Here is a 17,266-nt window from a genome sequence, read left to right as displayed (position 1 = left end):
AAAAATATGAATGTGTGCGCAATCTATTTATTTTAGGACAAATGCAACAACGAGAAAGTAAAGCATGAACAAAACACGGAAAATATACACGTGAGGCTGCACTGCGTGCAGTTACTTCCACAGCTTCTTGATGGACATGTTCTTCTCGCTGTCTTTCTGCATCACCTGCGCAAAAGGTCGAGCAATACATTTGAGGCCGGATCCTAAATCGCTTTACTAAATAACCAGAACTGAATGGACGTGACTGTCTAATGAAACTTCATGAAGCACTTGTGATGTGTTTTGAATAATCGGTTCAACGAGACTGGGGAAATTCTATACACTTCCACAGCACTGCTTTTTAACTTTAGACCAAGAGCACCATCTAGAGGAGTCAAAAATCACAGGTGCTTCATGAAGCTTTGTTCGCCGCAAACTATTAATGCGAAGTTGACCAACCTTGGCCACGGCCATCTCAAAGTCCTCCTGGGTGACGTGTACTCGCCTCTCTCGCAGGGCGTACATGCCGGCCTCCGTGCACACGCCCTTCACATGACAAATGCGCCGCGTCTTTTAGCAACACGCACACAAGAAAATAAATAAAACGGCGGCGAGTACCCACCTTCACCTCGGCACCCGACGCGCCGGGCATTAGCTCTGCAATCTTCCTCAGGTTGATGCCGCGCGTCAGGTTCATCTTGCGGGAGTGAATCTTGAGAATGTCCAAGCGAGCCTGGTGGGGATTTTTTTTTAAATTAGACGCTGCCATGACATGGCGTCAGCAGGGTAGATTTTACCTCTTCGTTGGGAGGGGGGAATTCAATCTTCCTGTCGATCCTGCCCGGCCTGAGGAGAGCCGAGTCCAGGATGTCGATGCGGTTTGTGGCCATGATCACCTGCCATCGACGCAAAGCTTTGTTAAAATGATATTACTTACGTTAAATTGCAAGTGGGCAGGCCTTTTCTTTTTTTTCCCGTCAAAGTAATGTTATACAATTCAAAACGCGAAGGATGCGGTCATTAAAACTAGGACTATAGATATTAAATATAGTTAGCCATTCAATATGCAAATAATCAGATACTTAACTATTTTGTATTATAAAGAAAAATGTGTTTGTTACACGTCTGTCATTTACTAACAAGAAAAATGTGCTTGTTATGCGTCTTTCATTTGCTAACAGTTTGATCGGGACAAATTGTAACTAGTGGTGATAGGCTACATTAAAAATAGACATGAATGCTGTGATGTTCAAACAAAATTAAAAAAAACACTTTGAATGATGCAAAATGATATTAAAAGATATGGAATGAAAAATGTGACAAAAAATTAGGACAGTGTCAATGTTAAGAAGAGTCCACCTATTTAGCCATGATTAGCAGTAAACGTTCATCTTTGGTCTATGATGAATTTGGTACCACAATATTGCTCATGTACGATGAAGACCTTTAAAAACACATTTTTCCACTGGCCAATGAGCAAAAACGACGGTCGAGGCTAGCTTAATGACAAGCCACGGCTCACCCGTTGCTCATGTGTCACTCACAAGCTTAGCGTTGATTTGTCCATGAGCTGTAGTATAATCATTAGTAGTACTTCCGATGAATTCAAAAATGTGAAACAATAGATCTTAAAACTTTCCACAAAACGGATCCCGATTGTAAAATGGCCACCAGTAGGTGGGCTAATACTGGTATCGGCTGCCACCGCCAGTGCCGATACCTTGAACTAAGACGTGTGTAGGCACTCGCCAACACCCGATTGACGACCAATTCCACTAGAAAATTGACTGCCAGATGAACGGAAATCCCAGAGACTCTGAGCAGCTCATTAGTAGCTAAAGGCGAGATGTCACCTTGATGTTCTTGGTGGCCTCGAAGCCGTCCAGCTGGTTGAGAAGCTCCAACATGGTCCTCTGGACCTCGCTGTCCCCGCCCGAGCCGCCCTCCAGGCGGGACGAGCCGATGGAGTCGATTTCGTCCATGAAGATGATGGAGGGCGCGTGCTCCCGGGCCATGACGAACAACTCGCGCACCATCCGGGCTCCTTTGGGAGGCGAGGGGAGGAGAGGGGAGGGGGGAGGTTCAGATCCAAGCGGGGACATTCGATGACGCGCGTCAGCTCTCACCCTCTCCGATAAATTTCTGCACCAGCTCGGACCCCGACACCCTGATAAAGGTGCAGTCTGTGTGGTGGGCCACGGCCCTGGCCAGGAGGGTCTTTCCCGTCCCAGGAGGTCCGTACAGCAGCACGCCCTAAAAACGCACCATGGGCAAATGGCCCCCTGCTTTGAAGGCGGCGCACCGACGGCTCACCTTGGGCTGCGCGATGCCCAGCGCTTCAAAAAGTTCCGGATGCTTGACGGGAAGCTCGATGACCTCCTTGATCTCCTTGATCTGCTTGTCCAGGCCGCCGATCATCTCGTAGGTGGAGTCGGGAACCTTCTCCACCATCATGAGGGACACCAGAGGGTCCACCTTGTTGGGAAGGATCTTATGTAGCGTGTAGCTGTCGTTGCGAAGAGCCACGCGGCAGTTGGGCGTCACCTGCGACACAGTCCACAAATCAAATGCGGATTCAAAAGGCAATTTTTACAGAACTCATTCAATCCCAAATACGTATTTTTACGTTTTTAAAAGTAATCCATTACTAAAGCCATTACATCATACTTCATTTAACACTATTTAAAGAAATGGATTACGTTCATACTGAAATTACCTCACTTAACATCAGGCATTTTTCGGCCCTTCTTTAGCCAAACATTAAAGATAAGATAAAGGCATAAGTATGTAATAATATGTGATTTACCTAAGGTAATAAAGTAACTAAATTAATGAACTATTTAAGCAATACGTACTTGATTAAACAAGTACTTTAGCTACTGAAAAATCAAGAGCATTTAGTACTAAAGTACGTAAACCAAAGTAAACTTGATTAATTCAATACCTAATTAACTAAAGTAAATGACGACTTTAGTATTTCATTCCTTTAGTACGAGCCAGTTTTAGGGATTTGGGTGTTGGATGCGTTAAATAATCATTTTAATGCAATTTCCTTATAAATTATTACTTTCTAAAAATATTCCTAATTTATTCTTGAAAAATGGAATTATATATACATGCACACACATAACAGAAATGTTTTTCACAAGACCTCAGGATTATTCAGAATATTTTAAATAGTATCAGCCACAAATAGTATTCTTGAATAAATGGTTTCTTTAATATAAGCTTTTTATAATACAGTGTATTTTTTTTATAATTTCGTGAACTTTGCCTTTACCTCAATTATTGGTTTGTTCATGTTTTTCCAATTAAAATGTATTGCATTTAATGCTCTTATAACATTATCAAACAGAATATGCTTATTATTCATAAATCAATTGCGAGTGACATGTTCAAGCATTTAAATTTCTAGTCCTGTTTTGCATGTCTATCGCCATTTAAGTCCCTGTACATAAAAAATAGTTGTGTTCTCAATATTTTAACAATGTTCTATTGGATATTTCTATGTAACACTTCTTCACAAATGTTCTTAAAAAAAAAAAAAACACTTTAGAGTCGCAACGATTAAAAAAAACAAACAAACAGTAACTAATCAATTATTAATTTAATTGATAATAATTTTTGACCATTGATGAATCATATAGATTACCTTGGTTTTTATATTTCAGATTGTCCAAACACTCAGGAATTCAGTTTATGGATAGCAGATAATGAAAGTACATATTGCATATTTCTGATATCAAACCAGTATATTAACCAAAACTAACATAACTTTCTGCATTTTTGCAGTTCATTACAAAACTTATGTTTTTGAATAAAGATACACTCAACTCATTTTTCAAAAACCCGATTGATCAACTATTCGCCAAAAGAACACTAAAAATATCAATTTTAAAAAGTATCATTGGCTGCAGCCCTATTCCACTCTTAAGTACAATAATGTTAAATCAATAAAAAAATTAATAACAATAACACTCACGTCATTGATGTCGATGTTTTTATCGACGTCAACCACGAATTTCCCCTCTGGATGCACCTAAAAATAAATAAATACATGTAATTTTTGCGTACATAGAGTATTTTGGGCCCAAATGGAGCGTACAAACCTTGACCAGGACTTTCTTTTTGTCCATGACCCTAACCACTTCACCAACATAGGAGCCTTGTTCCTGAAGTAACTGCAGCTCCTCACGGAGGAGACGCACTGGTAAAAAAAAAAATATTGGGGATTAGTACGACAATAACTATAGAAAAAACACATTCAGCAAAATTCTTGTTAACGTTGGATGCACCTTTAGCATTGAGCTCATTTCTCTGTGCTTGCAGTCGTCTGAGATTTTGGCTCTTCTCATTCACAGTTAACTGTTGAAAACAAATAACAAGTTAAAGAGGCAATATTTAATATTCATATTAAAAAAAACATTAACTTACCTGTAACTCTTCTATTTTTGACAAGTAGTATTGGCGTAGACCTGAGCCGCCTTTACCCTCACCCATCTCCATCTGGAAAAAAAATTATATATAAGTCAATAAAACGCGTTGAATTAAATATACGCTGAGAATGTTTTATTATTACCTAAATTTAAGTATGTTTATTCACAGTTATAATGACAATGACGAATTACAATACAGCACACCAAATTTCTGCAGCTAATATGCATAACTGCATTGCAAATTGCAACAGGTATAATAAAAGATCTTTAATAAAAGTGGAGAAGAAACAATTATTGAATTTGAACGAGTGTAAAGACGAAATGTACCGAAACGTATGCGAGTGAGTCAGCGACGAGCAAAGCTCTAACGTACTGTAGTCGTGTTCTAACCAGAAGGGCGACTAACAACGCAACCGAACAGCCAGGTAAAAACATTTGTCTGTAGTTGTTGTAGGTGAGGTTAAAAAAAATGCGTTTGCATACATTTAAGCGTAAATTAGACACTAGGCAAGCTAGCTATCGACTAGCCTAGCCGCAATGATACAGCAAACAGGGAGCGACATACTTGTCAATCAAGTTGGGTTTTTATCAATTAAATACACACGTAATACCTGTTTTAGTTTACTGAAACTGACTAGGGAATTGAAATAAAGGCACGCTGACGACGTTTAAAGGCAAGGCCAGAACGAAAGTGTATAAAAGTGTCGCTAAATCCACCTACGGTGTCAGTGCCGTCCCCCTCCATCTTGGAAAGCTCGCATCCGTTCGTCACTGACGCATTTCCGGTAGAGATCTTGAATGCGGATGTGGCCGTGGCGTCGTCTGCTGGTCAGAAAACGCATCTTAAATTACCTATTGAGAGTGCATTTTAATGAACCAATATTTTAAAAGTTCCACTGAAATATGTGCATATAAATTACATTTGGCACATTGGAGATTTGATTTCCCATTAAAAATGAGTTTGATGGTATTGATATTTCTAATCAGAAAGTAAAACATCTTGTTTAGTGAAGCAGCACCTTTCACCGTGTGACTGCCTCGCACACTTCACGACGTCATTCAATGCCGGCCAACCACAAAACATCCATCCACCACCTTAACCTCTTTTCCTCACGAGGATAGCAGAACGCAGGCGACCACTCCAGCAGCGAGAAGGTCAGGGCCAAAAAAGGCTTTTTAATGACTTTAAAATGCAAAAAAGTGTCAAGTAGCTGTGCTCACTCTGAGCTGTTCCTCTTATCAAATCGGTCCCATTGGAAACCAGGATACATAACAGAAATTCCACCTGCTGGTGAATTGTTTACGACTCAAGTTGATTATCCGACTGTATGCTCTCAAACACACATTTTTTACACTAAAACATTGTAACCAAAAAATGAAATGTTGCCATTCACTTGGCTGACTTGTTGCCAGAACCCAAATGATGTGGATAAGGGCGCCATAAATTTATCCTTGCATGAGTGGTATAAGAACTTGCTATCATCATCAGGCCTCTCATAAGTCATGTTTATCTGCTTGGGCGGGGCCGGTGCTGAGAATGCAAAATAAGCAAGGAAGTGCTTAGAAATGCATCAATGAAGGGAAATAAGATTTTGGGGGTGTTTAGGGTGACAAATCAGCATTGTCACATGGTTGAAATCACCAAGAAGTTAAACTCTCATAACAGGGCCCTTTAAAACATTTACAGTACATATAAAATGTTACTTTTTGGGGCATCAATGATGGCTTATGTGTATCGACTTGATTTCTATAAATATCAGTTTGTATCATTACAAATTTTGAAGGCGTGTATCCTATTGTGTATGTGTTCGTTATTTGTGAGTAATATAACTCCAAGCAGAACCTGCCGCACCAGTTTTTACTGGTCCCAGAGTTCTCAGACTTGTCCTAACATGCACCTTCACAGCGTGACTGTCAGCTCCATTCAGAAAGCACTCAAATAATGTCACATGTGTCAATATGTTTATTAAAAATACTCCAAATGTATAAATGATGAAGAGCTTTGCTTGAACAACATGCAAATATTGAACCCCTTTCCCCCTTCTCCTTGCTTTCGTAACAATTTGGCACAAGTGTGAACATGGGCATGTTTAAGGAAATAAAAGCAGAGTTACAAAAAAGCATTTCAATAATGAGCTGGCTCATGCAATTTGAAAAAGAGATGGATTACTTACATTGGTTATCAGAAAGCCACCATACACAAATAACATGTAAACATCGAGGAAATACAAAACGAAAAAACACCCCCCTTACAAAAGTATTACTTTGCTCTTTCAGAGTATATATTTTCACATTTTCAATTCAAATGTTTTAATTTTATTAGAGATACATGAGAGATATGGCTTACAAGTACAAAAAAGAACAAAGCATGCATTAAAAATGCAAAAGAAGTCAACAGGCTCAAAATGATAATACAGGTAAAAAAAAAAGGAAAATCTATTTGGTGCCTGGCATGTTATTTAAGGAATGTCAGATAGACTTGTAAACATTTGAATTTGGACAAAAATGACTTGACTCTTTAAGTGAGTCTGATCCCAAGAACCTGTTCCAGCTCATGTCTTCTCTGCTGCACCTGAAAGCCCAAAAAAGATATTGTTGGTCAAAAGTATATCGCAAGGAGTGAATAGTTTGGCATGGACGTACTTTGGAGTACACATATCTGCCGACTGCTTCTGGCATCCACGGTGCCTGGTAGAACTCAGTCCTCCTTTCCTCCTCTGGATTTCCTGTCACATCTGTCATCACCTGGAGGGAGAAAATAAGTATTAAAAAATGGGGTGTTATGGTAAGAACAAAAATGTTCACCTTCAGATCTCTGCACTGAGATTTGAGCCAGTCCTGGATGAAGTCCTGAGGATTATTGCTGAAGCTCAACATGAAGTCTCTCTCGGTCTTCAGTTGGTTGATGTACTCGATGGTCTCGTGTATCTGCCAGTGAAAAGTAACAAGCGTCAGGTATGTTTATTTGTTGTTTTTTTTTTTTTTTACGTGAGGAGGGGACCCAGTGTTGGTGCCTGAATGGACCTTGTTCTCCAAGGCGGCAATTTCCTGTTGGTTGGTGGTGGATGACAAGAAGCTGCTCATTTGGCTCTTGAGGGGGTCGTCCACCTCCACGTCGATGTCATAACACGCAGTCTTCTTCTGGTCAGTGGGGTCCACGCTGGCCAAAAAAAAAAAAAAAAATAGCAAGTATGTATCGAGACACAAGATGGTGGCAGAGCGACAGGTTGCTTAGGCCTAAATATTAATGATGGGAAACTGAGGCTTCATGAAGCTCCTGTTTTATTTTTTTACCCCTCTAGATGGTGCTCTATTTAAAAATGAATAGTTCAGCGGAAATGTATTAAATTTACCCTGAACCTAGAGTGCCATCTAGAGGAGAAAAACTTAATACAAACCACCAAATACCCAAAAATTTAAGTGAAAAATCAAAAATGGGTTCAATAAAACAAACTTCACAATTTTATTTATAATTAATGATTTCAGCACTTATTTTTTTAGTAACAGCATTTTTAGACCCTCCTTTAGCCAAACCCTCGGGAAAAAAATGAAAACATAAACAAGTACCTGAGATTAAATATGACACCTCTTAACCTGTTTTTTTTTTATGTCTTTGAGATTGAATGCGTTAACAGAGACCCACATTTACTTAGTTTGTTTTGCATCATTAATTTTGTAGTCAATTGTGGCCCTAATAATTGTAGAAAAATGCAACCACATGGTGCCCAAGAACTATTTTTGACCAAGATATCAAAAACAGCCCAATTTCAAACTTTTTCTTTCTTGTGACATAACACATATTCAATGTGCGTCAAATGTGACCAGTATCTTCAGAATTGTGTCACATTGTTATTTCAGGTTGGAGTGGAGAGAGAAAATCCAATCGGAGCAAAGCATACCTGATCATGTGATTGATAACAATGGGGTCGGGGTGCTGGAGCAGCCCGGCCAGTTTCATGGGAATCTCAGAGAACCTCATGCGAGTGCATCCAAATATCTGCTCAGCATCACGCATGTAAAAAGAAAAAGAAAACATACATTTTCTAATAAGCGGCAGCGACAGGAGTACAAGTAGTGCTTGGGCGTGTGTCGTTATCGGACCTTTCTGAAGTAGTGGTTACAGTTGATGAACTCCTTCTCGTGACTGTCTTGCAGCTTGTTGTTCTTGATGTAGAGCCAAAGCGCCTGCATGATGCTGGCCCGGGTCTGCGTGTGCACGCCCAGCAGCCGAGCCAGCCGCAGATCCAGTTTGTACTGAGGAGGCTGCCAGCAAAAAAGAAAAAAAAAAAGGTTGAAGCCTTTTGCTTCTTTCGTGTTGAATTAGAAAGGTGAAAGAGTGCACACACCTGATGGTCCAGCATGAGCAGAAGGGTGCATTTGACATTGACGTCGCCCGGCCTTTTTACTTGGAAACCGTCTGTCTCCTGAGTGGTGGGCATTCGGTGCCACTGGCACATAGAAGGACAAAATATCTTTTCATATAGCATTCCAAATATAGCTTAAAAAAGAGGCATTATGTCAATTTGTAGTACCAAAATTCTAAATTAAGAGCATCCGCTTATATTTTACGTATGCAAGCCATTAAACATTGAGCTTCAAAAAAAGTTTCTTTCTTTTTTATATGTTATAACTTACAAGAATATAACAACACGTAATGCCTTGATTTCTGTCTCTTGGATGAAATTGATTGTGGACTGCAATGTAGTACTTGGTTGGCACCAGCAGAGGTGCTGTAGAGTCATTCTTACTTACTTTGGGGCCAGAAGAAAAACAGCATTACTGTATTTTGCATATAGCATTTAAGTTTGAATTATTAACATAAATGCTGTAAGAATACAAGTATTATTGAAATTAATATCCATCATTTGCTTGATAATTGCTGGTCATTTTTAATTTATTGTTACGTTTTATCTCAAGTTTTTTTGTTTTGTTTTCAAAAATGTCAACAAATAAAACCTTGGGAAATCATGCTATTAGGATAACAACAAATAGAAAAGCACACTTCCCATGGTACTGTCGGCCATTTAACTAGGGTTACGAAGTTAATAATTCATTGATTATTTGACAACTATCAATAATCAAAACCTTTGATCTATTCGAGACTATATTTTTCAGACTGACACCCATATGAGTACTCAATTTTTGGGTAGTGACCTATACCCATTCCAAGTAACAATTCTACTAGTATTTTTGATTCACAAGCAAAAAAACATCAGATAATTTTTAAGAAAGATCAATCTGTTCCAGTACAGCATTTCATTGAAATTTGATAAAATACAGACAATTGTCTATTCTGTTAATTTGTCACTCCTAAATCGGGATTGTTAAACCGCTCCAAGAGAGTAAGCAATACTAGTATCGACTTCCATCTTGAGTACCGATACCTTGAAATAAGGCCGGGTATCAGCCAGGATATTGACACTTGGTATCGGTGCTCATCTAAGCCTAAAAGTGATCGATTAAACTTTTTGTTGTCTATACATTGATCCTGAGCTGCATTCCAAAATTTTAAGAGCTATGTTGAAACAAAAGCACGGCAGGAGCCATTTTGAAAAGGGCTGCTTTAACCTCGACGTGTCGTAATCAGGCCATTATTTAAATCGGAGATGTTGACTCGCTGACCCTGAATCGGGTCAAACAAAACCTTTTCCAAAAAGCTTCCCCGCTGCTGCTTCGCACATGTCGAAAATGAAATTGGAATGCTTGCGAAGTTATGTCATACCTCCACCAAGTGGTTGTCGGGTCCGTACAGCTCCTTATCAAGCTCGATCACCAGGCTCTTAAAGAAAGATGAGAACTTCCTCTTCTGCTTGCCAGGCTGCAAACGGAACACGAAAAAAACACGCCAGCGCAGCAAACGGGCTTCAGTGCAAGATTAAATATCTCAAGTCAAGGCAAAATACGCTTGGTCCTTGTCCGCCAAGTATTTTTCTTCTGGCAAACAGTTTTTTTTAAGAAGAACATTTCACTCACTCTCCCTTAAGAAAAATCTCATGTTTTGTTATAAAGTCTCGATTTTGTTACAGAGATCTTATGAAACAATATACATTTACAAATTCATAATTCTATACTTCCTAGTTCGAAGTTCAAAGTCCAAGTGTGATAAAAGTATTACAAGTGGTAAGCAAAAAAATAAATAATACTGAATATAACAGCATAATATTATAGTGGCTTAAACACTTTTTGAATTCCCTGACAGTACATTTGTTAAGGGCAGCTGTATATAACTTTAAATTAGAGACTGTTTCCAAACTTTTGACTGGTACAGGAAATGTTAAAAAAACACCATCGTAGACCTTAATGTTTTTTCAATATTAAAAAATGGTCTTAACAATAGATAATTACTTAAGCCGCTTACATTCTGAAGAAATATCGATGCAATTATTTGTTAAAACAAAAATGTTTACCGAAACAGAATGTTTTATCATTTGGATTCTTCAATATAGGTGACCCGTTATCGAGATAACAGCTTTGCACAGCTTTTTGATCTGGACGATGCTTTTATGACCTGGAATCATTTTTTCAAAGCTTGAATTTCTTGACTTCTGTACATATTCAAGCCCAAAGACGAATTTTTATGTGTGTTTTAAATTAAGGGTTTAGACATTAAATCCCAGGTGATTTATCTATTTACTAGGCATCGTGTAAAGGAGGGTTAGAAAATAGCTGTTTGTGTTTGACACTATATGACTGTGAAGTTGTTTCCAAACTTGACTGGTACTGTTCACAAGTGCGAATAGATGAGTACAGGTTTTGGAGTTATGCTAGTTTACTCGTTTTGCCAACCTTTCCTGTTCTTTCGATAGTATAATTTATTAAAAATAAAGTAATCGTGTGTATTTTGACTGCTTTTTCCCTTGTTGTAAGAATTCCGGGTTTTGTTCTGTTGTCTCACGGTTGCAGCTGCATTGCTGTGCGCTGAGCGAATTGTGGGTGGTGAAGTGTAAAAAAAAAAAAAAAATGTAGACAAACACACACAAAAGAAGCTGCTCGCACGGACGGTCCCTCCCAGGCCAGTTGTGTGGAAGCAAGTTTGCACAACATGACCTCTTTCACTTCTTCTCTGACATCCTTTCTGCTCTGTACCCCCCCTCCCCTCCCTTCATGTGGCCCCAGATGACAGCGCCAGTGGCGATGGAATTGATGAAGGGAGGAGAGGCATGTCAGCCCCGTGGTATGTAACGGCCTGCGGTTTGTGAGCTAGCGCGGGGGCCTGCGTGTGTCAGCAGTTGCTGGGCGGAGCGCAGTCAACGCACATCTGGACGCGGCCGGCCGAGCAGAGGCACAACAGTGGAGCCCGAAACGCAAGGCTTACTTCTTCCAGAAGTTTTCCCTCCACTCGCAACTCCCAGGAGGACACCTTCTCGGCCTCCTCGCCCTCTGGCTTGCACGGCATGTACGTGTTGGAAATGTAGATCCTCAGCTTGCGCTTTTGCTGGGAAGGAAACAAACAAGTGCAACTTTTAGACAAGCTGGCGTCTGCAAAATTGAGAGGTTGAAAAATTATAAGCAGATTGGTTTTGTTTTGTCTTTTTCAAGCGTCAAGAAATACTCTTCCAAGTGGATCTGCTTTGTTTGGTCGAGGTTTGCTCACAAATAACATTAGTTACATCTCGGTACAATGGACCGTCAGAATGGCTGTTTCTCATTATAGTTTACAGATAAATAAGTTTATCTAAATCAACAAGCAAAAGAAAATATGGAATCGTGGTGTACCCCAGGGAAACGCCACAGCTTTTCTACATTTCAATGAGAATTTGCCTACATTTCGTTGCTAAACAATGGAGAAAATTCAAAACAGAGTCATTGTTATATTGACATTTTTTTAAAGAATACGATGTTATATAAAAGGTTGGCAATTTTTAATATTTCAAAAGCAAGTTTGAAGCTGGGAGCAACAAAAACTTTTTGACATCTAAAGTGAACATAAAATGTTCTTTTGAGTAACCTGCTTATTAATGATTAAAGAAATTAAAGCCAAACTTAAATAATTGACCTGCAGCCATTATCTGGGCATATTTGATACCACTTATTTTTCCGACCAATACCAGTCTGAGAACTCAATTCTTTAATGGGCACCCATACCAAGTGCAGAACAATAGTGCTTTGGATGCATAAAATGTAACTTGCACTAAAAAAAAAGATATCTTTGAAGGAAAGAAAACATGTACATTGCTATACAGCAATTTTCCATAAACTGCAAGAAGTTAATGTAAAGTTTCTCGTCTTCTAATTTCTAGTTTCTAGTTCTTGATATAAACCTTCCATACACAGGCAGCAAATACTGATGTCGACTGTTGTCGAAAGTACCGACAACTCCCTCGCAGCGCCTCTACACCGCCCCCGTACCGTCCATGCAGGAGTAAATACATGACAACCATTTGCAAGGAGATGGTCACGTTTTTACTTTGGGTTTTATTTTTAGGTTGGGGAGGAGACTTCTCATCGGCTTGGCCAAGTAAACAGCAACGTTGCATTTATTAGTTGCAAAGTTTTAGGGTAGAAAATGTCCGAGTGGTGATAATGTACATTGAATTTGAAGTTGTTTCACAACTTTTGCTGGCATCTTATGGCATCGGAATGTTAAAAGAGCAAAATAATCTTCATATTTACAATTACATTTAGAAACCCACAGCTGAATAATGTGATCCAGGAGCCCTTTGTTATTCTAACTTTAAATTCCAGGAAAAAAAATGGTGTTCATTAAAAAAGATGTGTAGGTAAATATTGGAATACTGTTCCAAATTTGAGCTTGCGTACCATAATGGGCTTCTTTATAGCCTCTTGTATCTCCATGCGCTTACGAGCGATGGTCTGATCCAATTTCCTCTCAAAAGCCAAGAGGTCCATGTAGGCCTGAGACTCTGGCACCAGGTCGCGGATCTAGAGAGTCAAAATGAATATATGGTTTTAGAGTAAGAATGAGAGAATAACCATCAGCAATTCAAAAAAAGTTCAAAAGGCTCTTACTCTCTGTGGGAGAACCTTGTCGGCCATCTTGCGTCTTTTCGCTCTAAAATAAGAGGAAACAACACATGATTATCTGCCGACTCAAATGTGACAAATTAAGGAAAGACTTCATTTTACAGTTTAAGATTCCAGACATTCAATCCCTGCTACTTATTTGTACCTTTTTTTTTCCAAGTGCCTAAAAGTGTCTGAAAATAGCTTGTACAAATGAAGTCGTAAAGTCATAAAATATTTTAGTTAGTTCAGTACTAAAGGTAATCCATTACTTAGAAAATCAATCACTTTGGTACTTTAGTACCGCATGCTTCTGTACTTTTATTACCTAAATTAAGCACCAAAATAATAATTACTTTAGGTAATTATGTACATAAGTAATAAAGTACACATTAAAGTAATTAGTAGATTACGTTAATGCATAATGTAATCGATCACTGTATGCATTCAAGTAATCAATGTTGATTAATTTAGTAGTAATCAGGTACATTATATATGAAAGTAATCATTAGATTACTTTAGTACCAAAAGTAATGAATTACTTTACTACTTATGATTTTAAATAAGTGATTTCTTTACCCATTACTCAATTTCTACTCATTTGTATGTCTAATACACTGGTGTCAAACTCAAGGCCTGAGGGCCATATTCGGCCCGCCATATCATTTTGCCCGCGAAAATGATAATTATGACTGAGTTTCTGGCTAAAATACTAAATTTGTAAGTTGTATTCAACTTTTACAGATTTTTTGTGACCAAAACCCCTTTTGAACAGTTTTTAACGGCTGTGATTTCAAAATGTGTAAATGCGATCATACCTAAACGTTATTTCACTTCACAGTCACTAGGGCCCTCCAAAAGACACTATAACCACAGTCTATGATGGCCTATGATAAAAATGAGATGAGTTTGATACCCCTGACTAGTACATGTGAAGGAATTGACATTAACGTTCACTTTGATTTTGCTTTGATGTTTTAGTACGAAATCTTTTCAAACACTCTTAGAGGAATTAGACATATTGCTTGGGGCGCACTCATTCTTTTAAGGGCAGACAGGCCATGAAAGAGCTTCATTGTAGCTGAAAACGAAGCCTCACCTCAAGGCTCGTCGCGGTTATGAGCGTGGCATTGCAGAGTGGTTTGATGTCAAAAATAGGCGCCAGTCTCCAGTCACGGGATGCTGCTATGACTGCGAGCCTCATGTGCGTTTGCTTGGAGATTTATTGACTATTTAGACGAATGGGGCGGAGTAATACACTAGAAATTATGCATAGTGTTTTGCTAAATGAGCCCACTGGTTTATTAAACGTTACCAGCTCATGACAATAAGGGATAATCATGGTGGAATCCAAATACGATACGGTGGTGTACCACAGGGTGCTGATTTAGACCCATCCTTTTGTATTTTTATAGACAGATGGGGATTTGACTAAATCCGTTTTTATTTTTTGTTATCACTACATTACAACATTGAAGTATTCATCAGTCTGTTGCAATGCCACAATCCGTCTTGGTCAATCAAACTTAGGAACCGTTAGCTCTTCTTTCATCACACGCTTTCACTTCTTCACTCCTTACCCTCGCCGGTGGCCTCCCATCGCCTCTTGCTGCTGCTGTTGTTGATGGTGGTGATGAAATAATCGCTTCCGCGTGGCGTCCAGGGCCGCGGGAGGCCCCATGCTGGGTCGCATGGGCAGGCTGCTTCCGCCGTATGATGGACCGGGAAGCTGGCCCCCCATTGAGCCCATCGGGCCCCCAACGCGGCCGAGTGGCATCCCTGCACGCTGACAAGAAAATAAGAAAAACTGTTTTAGATTAGGCTGTCAAAGTCAATTGATTAGTTGACAATTAATCGATTATCAGATTAATAAGGGCATGTGAGGTGATGCAGGGGGGAGGTGGGGGGGGTGCCCTCAGGGAAAAGGATTTGTTTTTGACATGTGAAGTGTAATTGCAATAAAATAAGATCTTTCATCTTTTTTTTTCAAGCACTTTGTTTTTTTCCTCTTTGAGACTAAGCTGCAACCCATACAAACGCTGTAAGAAAATAATTAATAGTTGTTGAAAGTTTATTTGTATTGTTTTTGAAACTATACAGGTTTAGGTATACTCATACAATTTTTATAGATAATCTTATTTTATAGTCAGTACGTTGAGTTAAACGTTTTCTCTTCCCTAAGGGGGCTTGGCAAAAATTCTAAAGTTTACCTCGCTATTTTTGCTGGATATTTTTCTCCCTCTATGTGAGACCAGACAAAACAATTTCGATTTTATTTATTTATTTATTTATTTATTTATTTATTTATTTATTTATTTATTTATTTATTTATTTATTTATCAAAGGGAATACACTTTACAAAGGGGACAAAGGCAAAAAAAAGTTCAATTTCTAATTCATGAATTTGGACTTCTGCGGGTATTTTGGGGAACGTAACGTAACCCCGCTATAAACGAGGGAACAATGTATATCACTGTTTTCGTCCCCTATGCGACGAGACAAACTTGCTGAGACATGGTGACTGAGAGCGGGCGCCAGCAAAAATTAAAGCAACTGGAATTTGAGTTTTAGGCCCATACACATTTTACCTTACCAAATCTCGCAATCTTTGCTGAAAGTCTGAACAGCCCTGTCCACCGCAAAGACATTTTTTGTGATAGCTGTGTCCCACATGTTGAGTTGACCCCATTTGGCCCCAACTGACAAATGCAAGGCTCACTGGCACACAGCGCTGGTGATAACCTTTTAACTCCATATTTCGGTCTTTTTAAAAGGTTAATACAGCAAAGATAAAAAGAAAAAAAAACTTTCATGACTTTTATGACTTGGCATGAAACAGTATTGTGAAGTTACTGAAATGCGGAAGCACGGTTCGCAGCTAGTGCCTCTCCTTGAACAACTATTTTAAAAGCAGACTTTACACTTTAACATAAAATATTTTCAAATAAAATTTACGCTGTGGAATTTGTACGAATATACGCGTAAAAGACCAACCTGGGGGTATTGCGGTGCGCCGCTCACGGAGCGGGGGTATCCCGCCGCAGCTGGCGGCATCACGGGCATCCTCAAACCGGCAGCGAGTCCAACATTCATGGGGTTCACACTGGGGCTCATGCTCGGACCCGTGAAGCTTGCCCTCGTCGACATTTAGAAGGTTCTGGTTTCCCGGAAAACAATGTTCCGACCTACTTTGTGTTGAGTGGACGCGCGTTCCAAGTTTGAAAGTAACGTTGCCTCCACTCGGTTTGACAGCTTGTCGGGTCAACAACAAACAACCCCAAAACAAGCCTAGCTCGACTCCAGCGGTTTCGAAGTTCCCAGGTTTTGTTTTCACTATTTGGTCAAGTCTGAACACCGAATTGGTGAACGCCTTCCGAGGTAGTCAGAACATTTTAACCAGTTAACATTGGCGTTACAATGTTTTAAAGGCTCGAGCTCTTATGTGGAATGCTGCCTTCGAGGGTGTCGGTAATTTTGGACTTCACGTGCTTTTACTCTCAACTCCCACAGCAAAGCTTTTTTTTTTCATTTTCTCAAAAAAAAACTTATGAAGTGAAACCATGACCACAAAATTTCGCATCTATTATGATTACTCCATGACTTATCGACAAACCTTGTAAACCTTAACTTGGTCAGATATGTTACAACAATTTAAGGTACGCGTTTCAGGAGATCGCACTTCAAAGCACCATCGGGAGCTCGGGAAAAAAAAAAGATTTGCATGCTTCTTGATAATGTATTCTGTACTATAAACAACATTAAAAAATAATTATTGCGTAAGAGGTTTAATAACAAGTCAGGCAAACAGAGTCGGATTCAGCCTTTGCTGGTTGGACAGTGCCCCCTTTCGTTCGTGAACATCTATGCAGAACATCGTCTTTTCACAA

The 17,266-nt window shown here is 39.3% G+C and overlaps 2 protein-coding genes across 3 annotated transcripts; both read right to left on the bottom strand.

Moving 5' to 3' along the window:
• Window positions 1-11: 11 nt before the first annotated feature.
• psmc5 (proteasome 26S subunit, ATPase 5) lies at window positions 12-5,221 on the bottom strand. Of its 2 annotated transcripts, none has more exons than XM_088438647.1 (12): window positions 5,137-5,221; window positions 4,414-4,485; window positions 4,275-4,344; window positions 4,089-4,186; window positions 3,962-4,018; window positions 2,293-2,523; window positions 2,106-2,232; window positions 1,833-2,023; window positions 777-875; window positions 602-712; window positions 439-525; window positions 12-165 (listed from the first exon to the last, which is right to left on the bottom strand). In XM_088438647.1, exons 1-12 carry the CDS (start codon window positions 5,158-5,160, stop codon window positions 112-114), a joined length of 1,221 nt encoding a protein of 406 aa, XP_088294773.1. In that variant the 5' UTR covers window positions 5,161-5,221; the 3' UTR covers window positions 12-111. The 2 variants fall into 2 exon arrangements, with proteins under 2 accessions (XP_088294773.1, XP_088294774.1); XM_088438648.1 differs by lacking the exon at window positions 5,137-5,221 and adding an exon at window positions 5,027-5,045.
• Window positions 5,222-6,360: 1,139 nt separating this feature from the next.
• Window positions 6,361-16,858, bottom strand: smarcd2 (SWI/SNF related BAF chromatin remodeling complex subunit D2). The gene is made up of 13 exons (XM_088438232.1): window positions 16,374-16,858; window positions 14,960-15,165; window positions 13,386-13,428; window positions 13,176-13,298; window positions 11,731-11,850; window positions 10,138-10,233; window positions 8,762-8,863; window positions 8,517-8,678; window positions 8,315-8,412; window positions 7,440-7,575; window positions 7,221-7,343; window positions 7,059-7,160; window positions 6,361-6,987 (listed from the first exon to the last, which is right to left on the bottom strand). The coding sequence occupies exons 1-13, from the start codon at window positions 16,524-16,526 to the stop codon at window positions 6,934-6,936; spliced, it is 1,518 nt and encodes a 505-aa protein (XP_088294358.1). The 5' UTR covers window positions 16,527-16,858; the 3' UTR covers window positions 6,361-6,933.
• Window positions 16,859-17,266: the final 408 nt, after the last annotated feature.

Source organism: Hippichthys cyanospilos, chromosome 17, assembly GCF_059441005.1.
Source record: "Hippichthys cyanospilos isolate Australia breed blue-spotted pipefish chromosome 17, RoL_Hcya_1.0, whole genome shotgun sequence".
NCBI lineage: Eukaryota > Metazoa > Chordata > Actinopteri > Syngnathiformes > Syngnathidae > Hippichthys > Hippichthys cyanospilos.
Note: the sequence above shows the minus strand (reverse complement) of the source record. Positions and strands in the feature narration are given on the sequence as shown.